Below are 24520 nucleotides of genomic sequence, written 5' to 3'. Positions count from 1 at the left end.
TTCAGTCTCTCGATGTGCAAAACTGATAGAGACATACCCCAAGCGACTTACAGCTGTAATCGCAGCAAAAGGTGGCGCTACAAAGTATTAACTTAAGGGGGCTGAATAATTTTGCACGCCCAATTTTTCAGTTTTTTATTTGTTAAAAAAGTTTGAAATATCCAATAAATTTCGTTCCACTTCATGATTGTGTCCCACTTGTTGTTGATTCTTCACAAAAAATTACAGTTTTATATCTTTATGTTTGAAGCCTGAAATGTGGCAAAAGGTCGAAAAGTTCAAGGGGGCCGAATACTTTCGCAAGGCACTGTATATATAAATGGTGTGTATATGAATAGAATAGGTGTAGCCTACAGCAGTATGTATATTGGATATCTAGCTGGACTATTGCATTGACGATTTATTACACTGACTCTCTTACACCGACTCTGCACACTCACTAGACTCTACCCACACACTCACACATACAGTGCATTCAGAAAGTATTCAGATACAGCCTTATTCTAAAATGGATTACATTTTTTCCCCTCATCAATCTACACACAATATCCCACAATGACGACGTGAAAACAGGTTAAAAATGTCTGCACATTTATAAAAAATTAAAAACAGAAATAACTTATTTATACAAGTATTCATACCCTTTGCTATGAGACTCGAAATTGAGCTCAGGTGCATCCTGTTTCCATTGATCATCCTTGAGATGTTTCTACAACTTGATTGAAGTCCACCTGTGGTAAATTCAATTGATTGGAAATGATTTGGAAAGGCAATCGGGGGAGAAGTGCCTTGGTCAGGGAGGTGACCAAGAACCCTATGGTCACTCTGACAGAGCTCCAGAGTTCCTCTGTGGAGATGGGAGAACCTTCCAGAAGGACAACCATCTCTGCAGCACTCCATCAATCAGGCCTTTATGGTAGAGTGGCCAGACGGAAGCCACTCAGTAAAAGGCACATGACAGCCCGCTTGGAGTTTGCCAAAAGGCACCTAAAGGACTCAGACCATGAGAAACAAAATGATGTGGTCTGATGAAACCAAGATTGAACTCTTTGAAAAACATCCCGCATGATGGCCAACGGCAGGGACTGGGAGACTAGTCAGGATCAAGGAAAAGATGAACGGAGCAAAGTACAGAGAGATCCTTGATGAAAACCTGCTCCAGTGCACTCAGGATCTCAGACTGGGGTGAAGGTTCACCTTCCAACAGAACAATGACCCTAAGCACACAGCCAAGACAACGCAGGAGTGGCTTTGGGACAAGTCTCTGAATGTCCTTGAGTGGCCCAGCCAGAGCCCAGACTTGAACCCAATTGAACATCTCTGGAGAGACCTGAAAATAGCTGTGCAGCTATGCTCCCCATTCAACCTGACAGAGCTTGAGAGGATCTGCAGAGAAGAATGGGAGAAACTCCCCAAGCTTGTAGCGTCATAACCAAGAAGACTCAAGGCTGTAATTGCTGCCAAAGGTGCTTCAACAAAGTACTGAGTAAAGGGTCTGAATACTTATGTAAATGTGATATTTCAGTTTAACTTTTTAATATATTTGCAAAATTGTCTAAACCTATTTTTGCTTTGTCATTATGGGATATTGTGTGTAGATTGATAAGGGGGAGGGGACAATTGAATACATTTTAGAATAAGGCTGTAACTTAAGAAAATGTGGAAAAGGTCACACAAGACCAGAATGACAGGCAAGTCTGCTAGCAAGAGACATTCAGCAATACTGACGCTCAAATACTGTCAGTGGCTCCAAACATAAACATAGTCCTATTTCAACCAAGTCATTTTCTGTGTGGGGTAGATGCCAAATCGAGGCCTGTGACATAATGCTTTTAGACAGTTTGAATAGTCCCCTCCAGGTCATCAATCAGCCAGGACAGAGGATGTAAACTGAGATCCAATCAGCCACTGCAGAGTCACTGCCAGCAGCAACCAGAGCTGGTGTATGATGGCAGTTTGGACAGTATGTCTATCCACCCATAACAGGCCTCAGGAAAAGCTGCCAGACAGAGGCATAGGGAGGTAAACAAATAGAGGCAAAGAGGCAAGTGGTTTAGCTCAATGCCCACACCAGTACTCACATTGCACAGGGGTTCAATCTTTGGCAAGGACTGATTAAAGCAGATGAGTAGGCTGCACTGGTGACTCCAGAGGTCAATGTATTTCAACTTAAACCTTGAGCTAAATTCATGCTCCAGTAAATCATAGAATAAAGAAGATAGAGGTGGGATTATGTGAGTTTAGTGCTGGCAGGGTTTTACTGAAATATTATGGGATAGAAAGTTTCATTCATTCAAATCTTTCTGCGACTTTACATTTAGAGCCGTGCAAGGCATTCTTTTCCAACTAAGGCCTGTGTGTCTTTGTAGCACAGGCTAGTGGAACAACAATGTACAAAATGTTCATTGTACCATCTTGTCCATTACTTCTCACTGGGCACAGACGTGATTTCAACATCTAGTTTTGATTTACATTTGGTTAGTTGTCAATTATCATATATTAAACCTGAACTCAACAAAAATGGTCACGTCATTGGAATTAGGTTAAAAGTTTTTTGGGGAAAAAATACAACATTCCCATAAGTTAATGTCTTTTTGCAAATCCAATCAGTTTTCCACATTGATTCAACAATATCACATATACTTTTATGTGGAGAGAACCTTGATTCAAACAGTTTTTGCCAAGTGGGTTGTGCTCTGTTTAGGAGAGGGACATTTTCTGGCATTGTTTTCAGACAATGCTATTTTTTTTTATACTTACTGTAATCATTTCTTCCAGCGCAACACCCACAGAAAAGATCAGTGACTCTAGTAAGGAGTCTAAAGACTTTCTCAGTGCTAAAATGGCAGGAAGTTCCCATTCTATCTGAACATATCAGTGCACATCTCAGGGTCAAGAACATCCAGATCTGAGCAGGTTCAACACAGGGCAGCACATTGTTTCTACGGACTAATGTAATTTCCTTCAAGGCCAGAGAAGTGTTGTTTTCAAACCCATCTTCCATCTCCTGGACCAGCTTCTTATTAGCACAATGCTTGGCCAACATCGGCATCTCTTTCAACAAACAGTAACCTCACCTTCCTGTAGCTATCAGATGCGACATTCGTGACACTCTGTGGTTTCCTGTTTATGCATTTATCGTCTGTGACGACAGTAAGATTGTAAGATATTCAGTACATGATGACTCAAACAGATGGATGTCTGTTATGGTTAGGGTTGCATTTTCGTTCTCCCTCTCTCAGGAGATCCATGAAGCAACATAGACAGTATAATCGGATGAAGTTGCCGATATATTTGAATAGGTCATGTATAGTGTTAGCTCTAGGCAGGTGGTATTCACACCCTTTTACTTTTTCCACATTTTGTTGTGTTACAGCCTGAATTTAAAATAATGTCAAAGTAGAATTATGTTTTTCAATATTTTTTTGCTATTTAACTATCCATGAAAAGCAGAACTTTCTTGAGTCAATAAGTATTCAACCGCTCTGTTATGGTAGCCTAAAAAAGTTCAGGAGTAAAAGTTTGCTTAACAAGTCACATAATAAGTTGCATGGACTCACTCTGTATGCAATAATAGTGTTTAACATGAATTTTGAATGCCAACCTCATCTCTGTACCCACACACAGATAATTGATTAAAAGGTCCCTCAGTTGAGCAGTGAATTTCAAACACAAAATGCCTCGCAAAGAAGGGTACTTATTGGTAGATGGGTAAACATAAAAAAGCAGACATTGAATATCCCTTTCAGCATAGTGTAGTTATTAATTACACGTTGGATGGTGTATCAATACACCCAGTCACTACAAAGATACAGGCGTCATTCCTAACTCAGTGGCCGAAGAGGAAGGAAACCGCTCAGGAATTTCACCATGAGGCCAATGGTCACTTTAAAACAGTTACAGAGTTTAATGGCTGTGATAGGAAAAAACTGAGGATGGATCAGCAATGTTGTAGTTACTCCACAATACAAACCTAACTTACAGAGTGAAAAGAAGGAAGCCTGTACAGAATAACAAATATTCCAAAACATGCATCCTGTTCGCAACAACACACTAAAGTTATACTGCAAACAAATGCGGCAATTCACTTTTTGTACTTATATTATTTGGGGCAAATCCAATAAAACACATTACTGAGTACCTCTCTCCATATTTTCAAGCATAGTGGTGGCTGCATCATGTTATGGGTATGCTTGAGGACTGGGGAGTTTTTTGGGATAAAAAATCAAATGGGAAGGAGCTAAGTAAAGGCAAAATCCTAGATAAAAACCTGGTTCAGTCTCCTTTCCCCCAGACACTGGATGATGAATTCACCTTTCAGCAGGATAATAACCTAAAACACAAGGTCAAATCTACACTGGAGTTGCTTACCAAGAAGAAAGTGAATCTTCCTCGGTGGCCGAGTTACAGTTCTGACTTAAATTTAATTGAAAATCTATGGCAAGACTATAAAATAGTTGTCTAGCAATAATCAACAACACATTTTTCAGAGCTTGAAGAAATTAGAAAATAATAAAAATTGGCATATATTGCACAATCCAGGTGTGCAAAGCTCTTGGAGACTTACCCAGAAACACTCACAGCTGTAATCACTGCCAAAGGTGATTCTACATAGTATTGACTTATGGGTGTGAATACTTATGTAAATGAGATATTTCTGTATTTCATTTTTTTTTTAAATTGCTACAACTTTGTCATTATGGAGCATTGTGTGTAGATGGGTGAGAAAAAACATACATTTACACAGTTTTCAATTCAGGCTAGAACACAAAAATTTTTGGAATAAGTCAAGGGGTATGAATACTTTCTGAAGGCACTGTAAGTCACGGACATTGGAGAGAATTTTCCATCACCTTCATGGTTTTACAGCCTTGAAAACAGCTTTCACTGTGCTGGCTGCCTGCAGTCTGTCTACCAGCTTGTCTGCCCACAAACAAGGAATGTCTCATTGCAGATAAATTCCGTGAGTGTGTGAGAAAGGGTGGGTCTGGGTGGGAAATTAATAAATGGTATTCATTTAACTGTTGAAGGACTGTGATCACAAAGAACTGGATAACATAGAAAGAGAGAATTGAGGTATTGGCAGTTAAAGCATACCTTAATCCATATAAACCTAAAATATGCTTTTGTTTTGACCATTAACATGTTCGTAATTGGTTTTCTTGATTGTCTGACATCTGCTATACCTTCTCAATTTGCCCAACTCTTCACCAGGTGATGACATGTGCAGGCAGATGCAACAGAGAAAAACCTTCAGAAATTTCACAACAGCTCTGAATCACCAGTTCATTCAATTCAGATGAAATGTTGCATCATCTCGCACTGTTGACCAATGACAAAAGATTCCTTCAGAAAATGATGTATAAAAACATTCTCATTAGTTCTCATTAGAAACATGCTTTCATAAACCCATCTTAAATGCAGGGAACAAAGCTTTAGAAATGTACCATTTTGACAGGGCACAGGGTGAGATGTATTCTTAAAAAGCAGAGACAAAACAAGGTGTAAGACACAATGTCTCCCTCTCTCCCTTCCTCTTCTCTCTCAACATACCACATCCCTGTGTTTGAGTGAAGGGGAAAGTGTCTGACATTTATCTGCTCGAATGATTGAGTGAGTGAATGAGTGTGTGTGTGTGTTTGAGTGTGTGTTCTCCGTAAAGGACTTACGTCACTGAGAAACTATTTCACACAGCCCCCTCTGCAGTCCTTCCAGTATCAACGAGCAGCTCAGTTGTTCTGGGAAACCTTTGCAGTGCTGGTTACGTTACCCTTTTCCCTGCCATCGTTTGTGCAAGAGTCACAGGCAGTTATGTTGAATAATGATCCCAGCGTTGAACAAAAGGTATGCCAAATGAATAAAGACACACACAATTCCCATTAGTTCAAAAAGTGCTTGTATTCATCTTGAAGTACCTGTAGGCAAATTTATCTTTCCATATCAGGGGACAAATTGCCATTAAAATTGCTTTGCATTGCAGTCAGATACTGTAAGAGCATTATTATGCATTAATACACAAGGTTACAAGTCAGGACTGTCCCATGTTTTCCAAAGATGAAGGGAAGGATCATGGAAAAACAACATCTGACTAAAATCTGGCCTCATTGAGTAACTTCTCTCTAGCTACAGAGAACCAGACAGTCATAAACCACAGTGACGAGGGCTGAGTCTAAACTGCCTTTCAAAATTAGAGATACCGGCTAAGGCAGTGCCAACCAGTCAACTGTGCCAGTGAACTAGCCAGAGCTAGACACATTGTGATCCTGTATGGCTCAGTTGGTACAGCAGAAGTCTGGAGGTGCTGGGGGGTCACACAGGGCCTCCTAGTCGTCCAGCAGCTCAGGAGAGGTGAAGGAGAAGTTGTGAAACTCGTCCTGGTTGACAGAGGGAAGGAGGTCCTCAATGGGCGTCAGGGTGGGCTCCTCCTGGGTGAAGTCTGGGTCAAAGTTGTTCACGTCCTCTGCAGTTTTCTGGAGTGTTGGTTAGACAGCATAGGAGGTAACGTTAAAATAACACAAAAGATGAGTGAGAGGTTCTATAAAGAATTTGGGGTAACTGCCAACAGATACCACCTTCATAACCCAGGCCACTACCTACCATAATACAATGGAGAAGAGAGGAAACTGGGTGTGCATTGTAAATGGTACAATAAGACAGAAGGAGGTATTACAATTCAACCGTAGTGTCTACTGTAAACAGTTTGCATTGACATCAAACATGTGTATCAGCTGTGTGTGTAATTTGTCAGGTGCATCAGGTGTGTGTGTGACTTACGATGCGGGGTGTGTGTATCAGGTGTGTGTGTCTTACGATGCGGGGTTTGTGTATCAGGTGTGTGTGTGTCTTACGATGCGGGGTGTGTGTATCAGGTGTGTGTGTCTTACGATGCGGGGTTTGTGTATCAGGTGTGTGTGTGTCTTACGATGCGGGGTGTGTGTATCAGGTGTGTGTGTGTCTTACGATGCGGGGTGTGTGTATCAGGTGTGTGTGTGTCTTACGATGCGGGGTTTGTGTATCAGGTGTGTGTGTGTCTTACGATGCGGGGTGTGTGTATCAGGTGTGTGTGTGTCTTACGATGCGGGGTGTGTGTATCAGGTGTGTGTGTCTTACGATGCGGGGTTTGTGTATCAGGTGTGTGTGTGTCTTACGATGCGGGGTGTGTGTATCAGGTGTGTGTGTGTCTTACGATGCGGGGTTTGTGTATCAGGTGTGTGTGTGTCTTACGATGCGGGGTTTGTGTATCAGGTGTGTGTGTGTCTTACGATGCGGGGTGTGTGTATCAGGTGTGTGTGTCTTACGATGCGGGGTTTGTGTATCAGGTGTGTGTGTATCTTACGATGCGGGGTTTGTGTATCAGGTGTGTGTGTGTCTTACGATGCGGGGTGTGTGTATCAGGTGTGTGTGTATCTTACGATGCGGGGTTTGTGTATCAGGTGTGTGTGTGTCTTACGATGCGGGGTGTGTGTATCAGGTGTGTGTGTCTTACGATGCGGGGTTTGTGTATCAGGTGTGTGTGTCTTACGATGCGGGGTGTGTGTATCAGGTGTGTGTGTGTCTTACGATGCGGGGTTTGTGTATCAGGTGTGTGTGTCTTACGATGCGGGGTTTGTGTATCAGGTGTGTGTGTGTCTTACGATGCGGGGTGTGTGTATCAGGTGTGTGTGTCTTACGATGCGGGGTGTGTGTATCAGGTGTGTGTCTTACGATGCGGGGTTTGTGTATCAGGTGTGTGTCTTACGATGCGGGGTTTGTGTATCAGGTGTGTGTGTGTCTTACGATGCGGGTGTGTGTATCAGGTGTGTGTGTCTTACGATGCGGGGTTTGTGTATCAGGTGTGTGTGTCTTACGATGCGGGGTGTGTGTATCAGGTGTGTGTGTCTTACGATGCGGGGTGTGTGTATCAGGTGTGTGTGTCTTATGATGCGGGGTGTGTGTATCAGGTGTGTGTGTGTCTTACGATGCGGGGTTTGTGTATCAGGTGTGTGTGTCTTACGATGCGGGGTTTATGTATCAGGTGTGTGTGTCTTACGATGCGGGGTGTGTGTATCAGGTGTGTGTGTCTTACGATGCGGGGTTTGTGTATCAGGTGTGTGTGTCTTACGATGCGGGGTTTGTGTATCAGGTGTGTGTGTGTCTTACGATGCGGGGTGTGTGTATCAGGTGTGTGTGTGTCTTACGATGCAGGGTGTGTGTATCAGGTGTGTGTGTCTTACGATGCGGGGTTTGTGTATCAGGTGTGTTTGTCTTACGATGCGGGGTTTGTGTATCAGGTGTGTGTGTCTTACGATGCGGGGTTTGTGTATCAGGTGTGTGTGTGTCTTACGATGCGGGGTGTGTGTATCAGGTGTGTGTGTCTTACGATGCGGGGTGTGTGTATCAGGTGTGTGTCTTACGATGCGGGGTGTGTGTATCAGGTGTGTGTGTCTTACGATGCGGGGTTTGAAGGGCGGCTCCTGCTCCCTGCAGTTCAGCTTGTCCCAGTTGATTCCAGTGAAGAAGACGTGGCTGGTCACAGCGTTCTCTCCACCCTCCGCCGCCACGCAGCCTAGACGCCGGGCAGGGTTCTTAGTCAGGAACTGTGGCACACAAATATAACTGCATATAAGAAGTGAACAAAAGTACAATAAAATTATAGAAATGTGTGTCAATGAAAGGGAGGAATATATCATTTGAGTGTGGCTTATAATTAGACTTTTGAGAATTGCATCAGCTCTGGTTCGAACTTGAATAACATCCCATCCACCTCCCTGACACACACACACACACACACACACACACACACACACACACACACACACACACACACACACACACACACACACACACACACACACACACACACACACACAGAGGCCCAGTAGCACCTTCTTTTCCAGCTCATCTTGGCATCTGGCAAGACACAAACGTGTTTAGCAAATTCTATTCATCTTAAATGTGAGCCAACAAAACCAAGCAACCATTTCCTGGACTTAAGACGTGGACCTATCACATTCTTCTGTCCAACATCTGAAGTTGGAGTGTAAGAGCAGCCGAGGGGAATTAACAGTAAAATAAAACACAAAAAACCAACATTAAAAACACATTTCCCAAAGGAGCGACTCCAGACTAACAAATTAATGTATATTGGCCAGCCTTGTGTTGGCGGAGGAGTCTGAACACACTTCTTGGGGCTAGCAGTGGCATTCCCACTCAGCCAAAACTAATGAGCAGCCCTCTCTCTCCCCCAGGATGAATGAGACCAGATTCACCCCCATTCCACCCTAACATTAATAGGTCTTGTCACACCAGACCCAAACACAGTTAACGAACAAAGACTAGACCAGAATTAAAGCAATATCTAATCTAAGTAACACTCTTAATCACTCTTGTTTTTTTCCACCTGAACAAAGCAGCTCACAGTGAAAGAGGAGAAGAGAGGAGAGAAGATGTAGAGAAAAGAGGAGACAAGCAGAGGCTAGGAGAGCATTGGAGAGAAGAGTAGAGGATCAAAGGAAATGGGTCAGTCAGTTCATGATGAGCTAGAGAAATGCACTATGTAATTCTGTCCTCCTCAACTGACCACAAAGTTGAAATTGGGCAATCCTTTATGAGTCTATCATATTTTCCACTAGCTCTACCGGTGCTGTGCGATCCATCCACTCTGCCAGGCCTAAGAACTAAACTCTGCAGAGAGACACCATGCAGGGAAAAAGCCAACTATATCAAATAGAGAGACATGCAAAGTAGGTCTTCACGGATCTACCCGAACCCGATATCTGACCCGGATCCGGCCCGACATTTTGTAGTTAACCCTCAGATCCCGGGCCGGATCCCGCTCAGTGGTCACGACCCTCGGATCTCTGTGAAAATATGTGAAATACTGACCCGGGATCTGAGGTCGGTATTATATTTGAAGAGTTTAGTTCCTAACTTCCTAAACAACATTAACACAAATTTCACACGTTTACATTTTATTCTCTCAAAGGACTACCTCTTTCATCAAACCAAATGTGTCAATATCATTTTGCGACAAAACGGCATATTCAATTTATGAAAACGAGCCACTGTATGTCAGTGACGTGGGGTAAAATAGGCTACTTGTTGTGGGAGAGGAGGAGGACGACGCAGCGGGAAAGAGTGATAGCCCGTCTATATACAGTGAGTTAATGAAACATTGAGCCATTCTTTACTGATGCGAAGAAGAAACTGAATGAAAGAGTACAAGGAGGCAAAACCGACAGGGAAATCCTCTGTATGGGCCTCATCTATGCACATTGTGGATACGGATGGGAAAAGACGGTCGCCCATATTTTCAAGACCTGAGCTATTTAATTTATTTATTCAATTTACTAGTTATTTAGGCTAGCTAATTTATTTGTTTAGGCTATCTTGCTATTTTGTTTGAGTATTTTCTTTGTTTAAAATAACTGTTTGTTAACTAATGTTGAATGACTCAAGTCAAGTGTGATATTTGTCAGCAAAGACGAGTGACTCATTCATGTGCTAGTTGTGGCTTTCATCTAAAAAAAATAAGTTATTCTATAATGCAAAGTTACCAATATATTCTTTCTGATCGTCTTTAATAAAGAACATTTTTGACCAAGTTAATGGCACCGGACAAGATGGCTGCCGTTTTATGGGCTCCTAACCAACTGTGGTATTTTGTTAGTTTTTTTGCATTGTTTGTAACTTATTATGTACATAAAGTTGCTGCTATCGTCTCTTATGACCAAAAAGAGCTTCTGGACATCTGAACAGCGATTACACATCGCAATCTGGACAAAGATTTTTTTTAACGAGTCCGACAAAGGATACACTGCTTTCCGGAGAACAGGTCCACATCCCTGTCATTCACGTGACGAAAAGGTGGAGATACCGAGGGAGAAGGTCGGGGTGCCTTGTTAGGATTCGTAGGCGAGTGAGTAAATCGCCATTACCATCGGTTCTATTAGCCAACGTGCAATCACTGGAAAACAAACTCGATGATCTACGGTCAAGACTATCCTACCAACGAGACATTAAAAAAAACTGTAATATCTTATGTTTCACCGAGTCGTGGCTGAACGACGACACGGATAATATAGAACTGGCTGGTTTTTCTGTGTATCGCCAGGGCAGAGTAGCAATGTCTGGTAACAGGAGGGGCGGGGGTGTGTGTCTATTTGTCAATAACTGCTGGTGCGTGATGTCCAACGTTAAAGAAGTCTTGAGGTATTGCTCGCCTGAGGTAGAGTACCTCATGATAAGCTGTAGACCACACTATCTACCAAGAGAGTTCTCATCTATATTATTCGTAGCCATCTACATACCACCACAAACCGATGCTGGCACTAAGACCGCACTCAACGAGCTGTATAAGGCCATAAGCAAACAAGAAACCGCTCCTCCAGAAGCGGTGCTCCTAGTGGCCGGGGACTTGAATGCAGGCAAACTTAAATCAGTTTTACCTCATTTCGACCAGCTTGTCACATGTGCAACCAGAGGAAAAAAAGAATCTAGACCACCTTTACTCCACACTCAGAGATGCATACAAAGCTCTCCCTCACCCTCCATTTAGCAAATCTAACCATAACTCTATCCTCCTGATTCCTGCTTATAAGCAAAAACTAAAGCAGGAAGTACCAGTGACTCGCTCAATACGGAAGTGGTCCGATGACGTGGATGCTACGCTACAGGACTGTTTTTCTAGCACAGACTGGAATATGTTCCGTGATTCATCCAATGACATTGAGGAGTATACCACCTCAGTCACCGACAATAAGTGCATTGAGGACATCGTCCCCACAGTGACCGTACATACATATCCCAACATCGACGGGGCTGAAGTGGAGTGGGTCAAGAGTTTCAAGTTCCTTGGTGTCCACATCAACAACAAACTATCATGGTCCAAACACACCAATACTGTCATGAAGTGAGCACGACAACAACTTTTCCCCCCCAGGAGACTGAAACGATTTGGTATTGGTCCCCAGATCCTCAAAAAGTTCTACAGCTGCACCATCGAGAGAATCCTGACCGGTTGCATCACCGCCTGGTATGGCAACTGCTCGGTATCTGACCATAAGGCGCTAGAGGGTAGTGCATACGGTCCAATACATCACTGGGGCCAAGGTTCCTGCCATCCAGGACCTCTATAGCAGGCGGTGTCAGAGGAAGGCCCAAAGAATTGTCAAAGACTCCAGTCACCCGAGTCATAGACTGTTCTCTCTGCTACCGCACGGCAAGCGGTACCGGAGCACCAAGTCTAGGTCCAAAAGGCTCCTTAACAGATTCTACCCCAAAGCTATAAGACTGCTGAACAATTAATCAAATGGACACCCGGACTATTTACATTGACACCACCCACCCCACCCCTCCTTTGTTTTTACACTGCTGCTACTCGCTGTTTATCATCAATGAATAGTCACTTTACCCCTACCTACACGTACAAATTACCTTGACTAACCTGTACCCCCGCATATTTACTCTGTACCGGCCCCCTGTATATAGCGTTGTTACTGTTATGTAATTCTACTGTGTTACTTTTTACTTTTACTTTATTTAGTAAATATTTTATTAACTCTATTTCTTGAACTGCACTGTTGGTTAAAAGCTTGTAAGTAAGCATTTCACAGTAAGTGCATCAATTTGATTTGCTCATGTTGTGTGTGTGGTAGACTGATAGCCATAGGTTTATCTGCAGAAAACATAGTAGCCTATTATTGAAGGGCTGCCGATTTAATGATTGTGTATGGCATGGATAGGTATAAGAAATCAGGGCAACTTGTCTCTTCAATTATTAATATTTTTATTAACTCTCCAGACGGTAGGACTACACAGCCATAGCGTGGATGACTTTTCTATCAAACCCGCATCCAAACCAATCTCAGGCTGTATAGGCTAATTCTGTAGACCTAAAGGATATATCTACATTTCATTTAGAACAAAAAATATTAGGCAAATATAATGAGTTAGACCCGAGTTAAAGAAATCGCCTACTAAAATATGTCTTACCACACAGAACTCACAAGGCATCTCATATAGGATTGCCCAATTTCAACTTTGTGGTCAGTTGAGGAGGACAGAATTACATAGTGCTTTTCTCTAGCTCATCATGAACTGACTGACCCATTTCCTTTGATCCTCTACTCTTCTCTCCAGTCCAATAATAGCGTTGTCATAGCGGGAATACTAACCTAGACCTACAGATCCTAATTCTTGGAAATTACAGATGGGAGACTCCATCCTTCCGTAGCCTATTCAAAATGTATTTTGAATTTGAAGCTTGCTGGTCAAACGGGCCTAACTTTCATCTAAATCAATGTTGATCAAAAAAGTTAAATAGGCTAGATTGTAATGTTGCTCAGTAAAAGAATAGGCCTACATAATATTAGGTTACAGGCAAAAGTGAACTATTCGCTGCTTTGTCTGGCACGCAATGATCATCACATAAAAAATCATCCTACTCAAATATTTGGTCAACACAAATAAGGAAAACATTTCTGAAAACCTCAATGTTCTCCATCTAACTATATGAATATCATTGTGAAAATGCCAAACTGCAATTATTTTAGATACAACTGAAAATGCACATTAAAGTTCACTACCAGACATGTCACATTTTTTGCTGGTTTGCGCGGCAATAAAGCTGCATTTTTTACAGACGGGTGGATGCAATTCTCTCTCAGCTCGGACATGTTTTGGGTCAGATCTGGTCCACCTCGGATCCGAATTGGATATAGATTTGTTTTTCTCCTGTCGGGGGCGGGAAGGAATTTAACGGATCCAATTCGGTTCGGATCTCAATTTTGGGATCCGAGAAGACCTCTGATGCAAAGCAACAAGACATTTACCCCGCTCTTATTTGAGAGTCAAATATGAGGTGGGAAAATGTCCACCTCAGCATCTCAACTGTCAAACACCAAACAATGTGCTCTCTGTTTGAGTCGGGGGGGTATTTATAGCCAGAGCAGCTAGCGGCGCAGCGGACTGTGCCTTAATATAGTTAGGTAAGAGGACAGGGCCAACACAACAGCTGGCTGAGTGAGCACTGTGTGTGAGGCTTGTCATACACTAAGACCCAGGTGATCTGTTATACACATAGCTACAGAGCTGCACTGACCAAAAACTATCCCCAAACCTCTGCCCTGTGTCATCGCTCTAACCTGAGGGCTTATCCGTGGTGGAAAAGGTAGCCAATTGTCATACTTAGGTAAAAGTATAGATACCTTAGTAGATAGTTACTCAAGTAAAAGTGAAAGTCACCCAGTAAAACACTACTTGAGTAAAAGTCTAAAAGTATTTGGTTCTAAATATACTTAAGTATCAAAAGTAAATGTAATTGCTAAAATATACTTATGTATCAAAAGTCAAAGTATAAATAATTTCAAATTCCTTATATTAAGCAAAGCAGAAGGCACCATTTTCTTGTTTTAAAAATGTACGGATAGTCAGGGGTACACTCCAACATTCAGACATCATTTACAAACGATGCATTTGTGTTTGTGTGAGTTGGCCAGATCAAAAGCAGTAAGGATGACCATGTGTTCTCTTGATAAGCAGCAGGGATGACCATGTGTTCTCTTGATAAGCAGTAAGGATGACCATGTGTTCTCTTGATAAGCAGCGGGATGACCATGTGTTCTCTTGATAAGCAGCGGGGATGACCATGTGTTCTCTTGATAAGCAGCAGGGATGACCATGTGTTCTCTTGATAAGCAGTAAGGATGACCATGTGTTCTCTTGATAAGCAGTAGGGATGACCATGTGTTCTCTTGATAAGCAGTAGGGATGACCATGTGTTCTCTTGATAAGCAGTAGGGATGACCATGTGTTCTCTTGATAAGCAGTAAGGATGACCATGTGTTCTCTTGATAAGCAGTAAGGATGACCATGTGTTCTCTTGATAAGCAGCAGGGATGACCATGTGTTCTCTTGATAAGCAGCAGGGATGACCATGTGTTCTCTTGATAAGCAGTAAGGATGACCATGTGTTCTCTTGATAAGCAGTAGGGATGACCATGTGTTCTCTTGATAAGCAGTAAGGATGACCATGTGTTCTCTTGATAAGCAGTAGGGATGACCATGTGTTCTCTTGATAAGCAGTAAGGATGACCATGTGTTCTCTTGATAAGCAGTAAGGATGACCATGTGTTCTCTTGATAAGCAGTAAGGATGACCATGTGTTCTTTTGATAAGCAGTAAGGATGACCATGTGTTCTCTTGATAAGCAGTAAGGATGACCATGTGTTCTCTTGATAAGCAGTAAGGATGACCATGTGTTCTCTTGATAAGCAGTAAGGATGACCATATGTTCTCTTGATAAGCAGTAAGGATGACCATGTGTTCTTTTGATAAGCAGTAGGGATGACCATGTGTTCTCTTGATAAGCAGCAGGGATGACCTTGCAAACCGTAGTCTGGCTTTTTTATGGCGGTTTTGGAGCAGTGGCTTCTCCCTTGCTGAGCGGCCTTTCAGGTTATGTCGATATAGGACTCGTTTTACTGTGGATATAGATACTTTTGTACCTGTTTCCTCTAGCATCTTCACAAGGTCCTTTACTGTTGTTCTAGGATTGATTTGCACTTTCGCACCAAAGTACGTTCTTCTCTAGGAGACAGAACGCGTCTCCTTCCTGAGCGGTATGACGGCTGCGTGGTCCCATGGTGTTTATAGTTGCGTACTATTGTTTGTACAGATGAACGTGGTACTTTCAGGCGTTTGGAAATTGCTCCCAAGGATCAACCAGACTTGTGGAGGTGTACAATTTTTTTCTGAGGTCTTGGCTGATTTCCTTTGATTTTGCCATGATGTCAAGCAAAGAGGCACTGAGTTTGAAGGAAGGCCTTGAAACACATCCACAGGTACACCTCCAATTGACTCAGATGATGTCAATTAGCCTATCAGAAGTTTATAAAGCCATGACATCATTTCCTGGAATTTTCCAAGCTGTTTAAATGCACAGTCAACTTAGTGTATGTAAACTTCTGACTCACTGGAACTGTGATACAGTGAATTATAAGTGAAATAGTCTGTCTGTAAACAATTGTTGGAAAAATGACTTGTGTCATGCACAAAGTAGATATGCTAACCGACTTGCCAAAACTATAGTTTGTTAACAAGAAATTTGTAGAGTGGTTGAAAAAATAGTTTTAATGACTCCAACCTAAGTGTATGTAAAATTCCAACTTTAACTCTAGCTCATTAAATTAACTCAGAAAACCACGCCAGTGTGGATGGAAGTACGTGCTTTCAATATACTTTGTGTCCTTCATTTACTCAAGGGTTTCCTTTATTTTGGCAGTCACCTGTACATTCTCTGACATAAACACTATAAAGGCCTCTGTAACATGAAAAACATTGACTGTTATTTACATGACTAACTGTGGTCATTCAGGAAAGATTGACGAGCTCCGCATTGAGGATAGACTTACAGCTTTCAGGATATTGACTGCCTCAGCACTCAGCCAGGATGCATAGCTGATCTCCTCATTCAGGATGGACTCAAACAGGTCGTCCTCGTTCTCCGCCTCAAAGGGGGCGTGGCCAGACAGCATCTCGTAGAGCAGCACGCCGAGAGACCACCAGTCCACAGACGGCCCGTACAGCATCTCCTGAAGGATCTGGGTACCCACAACACATCACATCAAACCACATTACACACCACAGCAAAGAACCTGTACTGTACTTCATCACCTGGAGTTTCTGTACTGGAGTATTACAGAAGGTAACATCAGAAACCAATAAGCCAAGACCGGTCACTGGGTTTAGCTGCTCTTCATTGGGATACACTGAGGACTGAGTGTTGGGGATGGCAATGAAGCCCTTCATAAATCCAGACTTGTGCCCTTTAGTCATAAAAATGGAACTATATGCTTCCCGTACAAACCCATGCACACTCCAATACACACATTCATATTCACAAAGGACCCCTCTCTTGGTACATTTGGTGGTTGGGATTTAAAAAATGTTGGCAAACAGTGCCTGTGAGAGGCAGATGGGGCTCTCCTAACAGAACTGAAACGGTGGTAGGTGGCCAGTCCAACACAGGTGTGTTACCTAACTGCTAACCACCAGAGGCTGGACTAGAGGACCAGTGGTCGCAGTGGTGGTATTCAGAGTGGTGGGGTGATGTAGTGGGGCTGGGACTTCATCTGGCTCCTATAAAGAATGTGAACTCTAATGACCTTAGACAGATTTATGGGAAACTGATGCTTCAAGATTACCATTGGGGTAAAGAATGGCATCTTAGTGCAGAAGAAGGGGTGTATGAGTGGAGGGGGTAAACTGACCTCAGGGGCGATGTAGTCAGGAGTCCCGCAGAAGGTGCCTGTGGCCACACCTTCAAACATGCCCTCCTTGCACATGCCGAAATCAGCCAGCTTACAGTGTCCGTCCTTATCAAGGAGCACATTGTCCAGCTTCAGATCCCTGGAAAACAACAGCACAAACATTCACACACATATACCTCATTACAGACATCTCCTGACCTGTAGACGCCACAGCTAAACCCATAAATCTGTACTTTACATTTTGTTGGGGCAACTATTTCACTTCCAGTATGTTCCCCCATTATCAGCAAGTCAGCAAATGCTGCTATATTACATTTTGTGACTGCTAAACTGTCCCACGCCAACCCCGTTGAAAGTTGTTGCTAAAAATAAGTCTGTGCGGTGAAAGAGTGTGGTGAGTATAGGCCACTTGAGGACAGTGACCACCTGTAGGACCAGGAGACATGGAGAATAGAGCTGAACAGTGAGCTACAGTACTGGCAGCAGAGAGAAGTCTGTCACATTCATGACATAGCCTAATGGGGCTGGGGGGGGTACTGCAGTGTCAATATTGACCTGTCAAAATGGGAAATGAATGGAAGACTTCAAACATAGACATTAACAAAATGTTTTGGCGTTGTGCTCGTCGCTTTAGTATCTTTGAAGTTTGTCTAGCGTCTTTGAATTAGCACTACTTATTAGCAATACTTATTATCAGGAGAAACTATAAGGTAGGAGCAGAGCAGAGTAATAAGTCATTTCCTACAGAATAAATCATCCCCAGTCACACTAAATTGTCTTGTGTCTCTGTCTCTAATGGCTGCCGCCCCAACTGAGGCCTTTGGAGCCTTGGCAGTCTGAAAAACAGATTAACCAAGCCAATAGCATTTATCTGAGATCAGGTGACACAGCAGTGATGTCATGTTACCAAGGTGATTGACTGGCATAGCTGAGTGAGCAGGTAAAGGTAATGATCTGACAAAACAATTAAGTGTGTGAGAGAGAGGGAGAGAAAGAGATAAAGACTGTGTGCCAGGTTAAGCCACGCACACACACACACTACTGGAAGGAGAGTGTGGTTGGTTTAAGCTGGTTTGTCCTGACTGACCGTAAACTCGTTGTGTAATACTGACTCACTTCCTCATGGTGCCTCTGGCTTACGGCAAAACAAACAACACAGGCCAAGTGAGGGCAGCTCTCTTTTCAACCAAACACTAATGTCATGGGAATTCAACCCAGGAGTATACATTTCACTACATGTTATAGGGCAGGGGTATTCAACTCTTACCCTACGAGGTCCGGAGCCTGCTGGTTTTCTGTTCTACCTGAAAATGAATTGTACACACCTGGTGTCCCGAGGTCTAAATCAGTCCCTGATTAGAGGGGAACCATGAAAAGATGTAGTGGAACTGGCTTCGAGGTCTAGAGTTGAGTTTGAGGGTCATAGGGCATCATGAAGCTTCAGTACAACATCAACACCGACAAGCAGCCATGCAAGAGTTAGTTTTCCATAGAAACAATAGTGAGGGAGCCAGGTGTTTTAGGCTCGAGTCTAATTAATCACTGTCCTACTCAGAGTGACCCTCTACTTAATCACAAACCTTGCCTGCTTCCTGTCCTCTGGTTTATCTCAGTGTTTATCTCTAAGCCAACTGCAGTCTCTATCTCATCCACTCCCTTCCACTTCATCACTTCCTGTGAGAGGCATGGCTGGGTGGGTAGGGAATTAACATAGACAATATACATTAGACTTTTGTCTGTGAGATGTAGGTCATAGTGAAGGTGTGGTCATGACCTTGGGGACAAACAGTCATGCTGATTTGCTGAGAATCACATCTACAACTGGTGATTGGGAAACAGCTGCAGCCGAAGAGGAACAAAGTGCTTCACTAGAATACTGTGAGGGGGAAGTTCTAGGAGAGGGAGAAGTTAGTGATGTACACCCAGACCGTTTTACATATTAATGGTTACCCAGATAGCATATAATGTTCTGAGAACCATATGTTTCTTAGAGCGTGGTTGTTCTATGGTTATTTTATCTTCCCACAACTTTCTGGGAATGGTGCAGGACAGTTGCTTGGCTTTGGAACATTCTCTGCACATTTAAGGAACTTGACAAAATAACGTAATTTTCTTGGTACTTCATTACATTAACAGAACGTTTCCTAAAAGTTCAAAACATGGTTACATTTAGTTACAGTTTTGGCAATGGTCTATGAACGTTCTCCAACTGATTTGATATGGTGAATGTTCTCAAATAGTTCAGAGAACGTTAAGAAACAACATTCTCCTGGGGGAATTTCAATACTTCAGCATAACAGAAGATCATATGTTAGAATCTCACTGATGCCTTGCCACAATAACAAAGAAATGTGTCACCATGATTAATGCCTAAGCAAATTAATTTCCATGTGTCCTATCTGTGCTTCCGGCGCCGACAGAGATGGCCGCCTCACTTCGCGTTCCTTGGGAACTATGCAGTATTTTGTTTTTTATGTGTTATTTCTTACATTGTTACCCCAGGAAATCTTATGTTTTATTACATACAGTCGGGAGGAACTATTGGATATAAGAGCAACGTCAACTCACCAACATTATGACCAGGAATATGACTTTCCCGAAGCGGATCCTCTGTATAGCCCACCACCCAGGACAATGGATCGGATCCCAGCCGGCACCCAAAACAACGGTGCCGCAGAAGGGGCAGACGGAGCGGTCTTCTGGTCAGGCTCCGTAGAAGGGCATTTCGCGCACCGCACCCGAGCATACTACTCGCCAATGTCCAGTCTCTTGACAACAAGGTAGACGAAATCCGAGCAAGAGTTGCCTTCCGGAGAGACATCAGAGACTGTAACGTTCTTTGTTTCACGGAAACATGGCTCACTCGTGATATTTTGTCAGAGTCGGTACAGCCACCTGGTTTCTTCACGCATCGCGCCGACAGAAACAAGCATCTCTCTGGTAAGAAGAAGGGCGGGGGTGTATGCCTTATGATTAACGAGACGTGGTGTGATCGTAACAACATACAGGAACTCAAGTCCTTTGTTCACCTGATTTAGAATTCCTCACAATCAAATGCCGACCGAATTATCTACCAAGAGAATTCTCTTCGATCATAATCACAGTCGTGTATATTCCCCCCCAAGCAGACACATCGACGGCCCTGAAAGAACTTCATTTGACTCTATGTAAACTGGAAAACCACATATCCTGAGGCTGCATTTATTGTAGCTGGGGACTATAACAAGGCTAATCTGAAAACAAGGCTCCCTAAATTCTATCAGAATATCGATTGCGCGACCCGGGCTGGCAAAACCCTGGATCATTGTTATTCTAACTTCCACAACGCATATAAGGCCCTCCCCTGCCCTCCTTTCGGAAAAGCTGACCACGACTCCATTTTGTTGCTCCCAGCCTATAGACAGAAACTAAAACAGGAAGCACCCGCGCTCAGGTCTGTTCAACGCTGGTCTGACCAATCAAATTCCACGCTTCAAGATTGCCCCGATTATGTGGACTGGGATATGTTCTGCATAGCGTCGAACAACAACATTGAAGAATACGCTGATTCGGTGAGCGAGTTTATTACCAAGTGCATCAGTGATGTTGTACCCACAGCGTCTATTAAGACATCCCCCAACCAGAAACAGTGGATTGATGGCAGTATTCGCGCAAAACTGAAAGCGCGAACCACTGCTTTTAATCAGGGCAAGGTGACCGGAAACATGACCGAATACAAACAGTGTAGCTATTCCCTCCGCAAGGCAATCAAACTAGCTAAGCGTCAGTATAGAGACAAAGTAGAGTTGCAATTCAACGGCTCAGACACGAGAGGTATGTGGCAGGGTCTACAGTCAATCACGGACTACAAAAGAAAAATCAGCCTCGTCGCAGATCACGATGCCTTGCTCCCAGACAGACTAAACAACTTCTTTGCTCGCTTTGAGGACAGTACAGTGCCACTGACACGGCCCGCTACCAAAACCTGCGGGCTCTCCTTCACTGCAGCCAACATGAGTAAAACATTTAAACGTGTTAACCCTCGCAAGGCTGCAGGCCCAGACGGCATCCCCAGCCGCGTCCTCAAAGCATGCGCAGACCAGCTGGCTGGTGTGTTTACGGACATATTCAATCAATCCTTATCCCAGTCAGCTATTCTCACATGCTTCAAGAGGGCCACCATTGTTCCTGTTTCCAAGAAAGCTAAAGTAACTGACCTAAATGACTACCGCCCCGTAGCACTCACTTCCATCATCATGAAGTGCTTTGAGAGACTAGTCAAGGACCATATCACCTCCACCCTACCTGACACCCTAGACCCACTCCAATTTGCTTACCGCCCCAATAGGTCCACAGACGACGCAATCTCAATGACACTGCACACTGCCCTAACCCATCTGGACAGAGGAATACCTATGTAAGAATGCTGTTCATCGACTACAGCTCAGCATTTAACACCATAGTACCCTCCAAACTCGGCATTAAGCTCGAGACCCTTGGTCTCGACCCTGCCCTGTGCAACTGGGTCTTGGACTTCCTGACGGGCCGCCCCCAGGTGGTGAGGGTAGGTAACAACATCTTCACCCTGCTGATCCGCAACACTGGGGCCCCACAAGGGTGCGTTCTCAGCCCTCTCCTGTACTCCCTGTTCACCCACAACTGCGTGGCCATGCACGCCTCCAACTCAATCATCAAGTTTGCAGACGACACTACAGTGGTAGGCTTGATTGCCAACAACGACGAGACGGCCTACAGGGAGGAGGTGAGGGCCCTCGGAGTGTGGTGTCAGGAAAATAACCTCACACTCAATGTCAACAAAGCAAAGGAGATGATCGTGGACTTCAGGAAACAGCAGAGGGAGCAGCCCCCTATCCACATCGACGGGACAGTAGAGGAGAGGGTGGAAAGTTTTAAGTTCCTCGGCGTACACATCACGGACAAACTGAAATGGTCCACCCACACAGACAGCGTGGTGAGAAGGCGCAACAGCACCTCTTCAACCTCAGGAGGCTGAAGAAATGTGGCTTGTCACCAAAAACACTCACAAACTTTTACAGATGCACAATCGAGAGCATCCTGTCGGGCTGTATCACCGCCTGGTACGGCAACTGCTCCGCCCACAACCGTAAGGCTCTCCAGAGGGTAGTGAGGTCTGCACAGCGCATCACCGGGGGCAAACTACCTGCCCTCCAGGACACCTACACCACCCGATGTCACAGGAAGGCCAAAAAGATCATCAAGGACAACAACCACCCGAGCCACTGCCTGTTCACCCCGCTATCATCCAGAAGGCGAGGTCAGTACAGGTGCATCAAAGCTGGAACCGAGAGACTGAAAAAACAGCTTCTATCTCAAGGCCATCAGACTGTTAAACAGCCATCACTAACATTGAGTGGCTGCTGCCAACATACTGACACAAATCTCTAGCCACTTTAATAATAAAAATAATTGGCTGTAATAAATGTATCACTAGTCACTTTAAACAATGACACTTTATATAATGTTTACATACCCTAGATTACTCATCCCATATGTATATACTGTACTCTATACCATCTACTGCATCTTGCCTATGCCGTTCGGCCATCACTCATTCATATATTTTTATGTACATATTCTTATTCATTCCTTTACACTTGTGTGTATAAGGTAGTTGTTGTGAAATTGTTAGGTTAGATTACTTGTTAGATATTACTGCATGGTCGGAACTGGAAGCACAAGCATTTCGCTACACTCGCATTAACATCTGCTAACCATGTGTATGTGACAAATAAAATTTGATTTGATTTGAAAACAGTTAACCTGAGCTAGCAGTGATATAGTCTTATTGAAACATTCAGTGAAAGTTAATCTGGAATTTCCATTCTCAGGTTGTTAATAAAACCTCCCAGGAAAACATTTCGGGAACTATAGTAAAACGTTCTCAGAATCTCCTTGCAACAAAAAATGTATGATCCCAGAACAAGCTACATTTTCACATACGTTCTCAGAATTGTAAAACTCAACGGAACCCAAATCTTACGTTCCCTCAACTTCCAAGGAACCAAATGTGCTTGCTGGGTAGTTAGTTTGTGTGTGGTTCTGGTCTTCAAACGTGAGAATGACTAACGGCACAGTCAGCAAACATAAAGAGATTACGATCTAGTCATAATACATTCGAGACAAACGCTCAAACTGTGTTCTCCAAAAGGGTAAGCTGGTGGTCTGTAACATGTTGACATCGGGTACTATTAACTCTGGTCTTCGATTCTAGACTATATTAATGGACTAAAATCGAGGTTAAAGCACTTTTGCAAAAACAATTATTAAAATTTTATTGCCCCTGATAGGCTGATAATATTAGCCCTTTACCTCAGGGTGAAAGAGCACAAGAGATAGTTGAGACATGATAAAGACATTACTTTACATAATACACTTGGGCTACATCTGGGGCCATGAGCTGAGAAGTCAGCACGAGGTCTTTAGTACTGTTATAGAGCAAGACCTGGAGTACTAGGGTTAGGCTATTTCCAGGAAAGGACATTAGCTCGTCACGTGAAGCTAGCAGTCATGCTATGTGGCGCTGACACGGAGGGCTATCTAAATATAAACTCAACATTTAGCGTAGCCGCTCACATGATGCTGCCACCTTTATCAACATGAGGCTTGACAGAGACCTTTGTGTTGGCCATCACTGTAAGTTGACAACAGCCCTGTAAAAAGACTAGATGGATTAGAACCAGTCAAAGGCCACCTTGGCATCACTCCAACTAAATGTTAGCTGTCTCTATATAAGAGCATGTGATTGTGTGTCAGACCTGTAGACGATGCCCTTGCTGTGCAGGAACATAAGTGCAGAGGTGATCTCGGCGGTGTAGAAGCGAGCGCGGCACTCCTCAAACTTTCTGGACTTCTGGATGTGGAACATGAGGTCGCCCCCATTGACAAACTCCATCACAAAGAACAGGCGGTCCTGGAACACAGAGACAACGGCTCCTTTCTCAAATACACAACAATGAAACCCCACTACCTCCACAACAGCTCAAGGACATACCAATTCCTCGTGTCAAGGAGGACATGTCTTACATTGACTTCATGTCATTGGTAAGATATTAACAAGTCGAATAAAAAACATGAGCTGGCGCACACCCAGAATATTTATTTTATGTAGAGGTGGTGTCTAACGGCGAATAAACTATAAGCGACTCTCTTTATTTTTATAGCTTATAAGATATTTACTAGTAACACATCTGCCTTAGAGTCATGGTTATGAATGGTGTGAAAAGGCTCTGTGAGAGTGCAGGTGCAACTAG

At 43.5% G+C, this 24520-nt stretch overlaps 1 protein-coding gene across 1 annotated transcript in view; it reads right to left on the bottom strand.

The window, feature by feature from the left end:
* Positions 1-5879: 5879 nt before the first annotated feature.
* The window catches only part of LOC106598906 (protein kinase C eta type), a 39424-nt gene continuing 20783 nt past the window's right edge, over positions 5880-24520 (bottom strand). The window contains exons 10-14 of the mRNA XM_014189932.2: positions 24026-24180; positions 17250-17388; positions 16392-16580; positions 8430-8576; positions 5880-6470 (exon numbers count right to left, since the gene is read on the bottom strand). Of these exons, the coding sequence (XP_014045407.1) occupies positions 6324-6470; positions 8430-8576; positions 16392-16580; positions 17250-17388; positions 24026-24180 (777 nt within the window). The 3' untranslated portion in view covers positions 5880-6323. The remainder of the gene's footprint in view (positions 6471-8429; positions 8577-16391; positions 16581-17249; positions 17389-24025; positions 24181-24520) is intronic.

Source organism: Salmo salar, chromosome ssa01 (assembly GCF_905237065.1).
Source record: "Salmo salar chromosome ssa01, Ssal_v3.1, whole genome shotgun sequence".
In the NCBI taxonomy this organism is placed as follows: Eukaryota; Metazoa; Chordata; class Actinopteri; order Salmoniformes; family Salmonidae; genus Salmo; species Salmo salar.
This window is presented reverse-complemented; position numbering and strand designations above follow the sequence as displayed.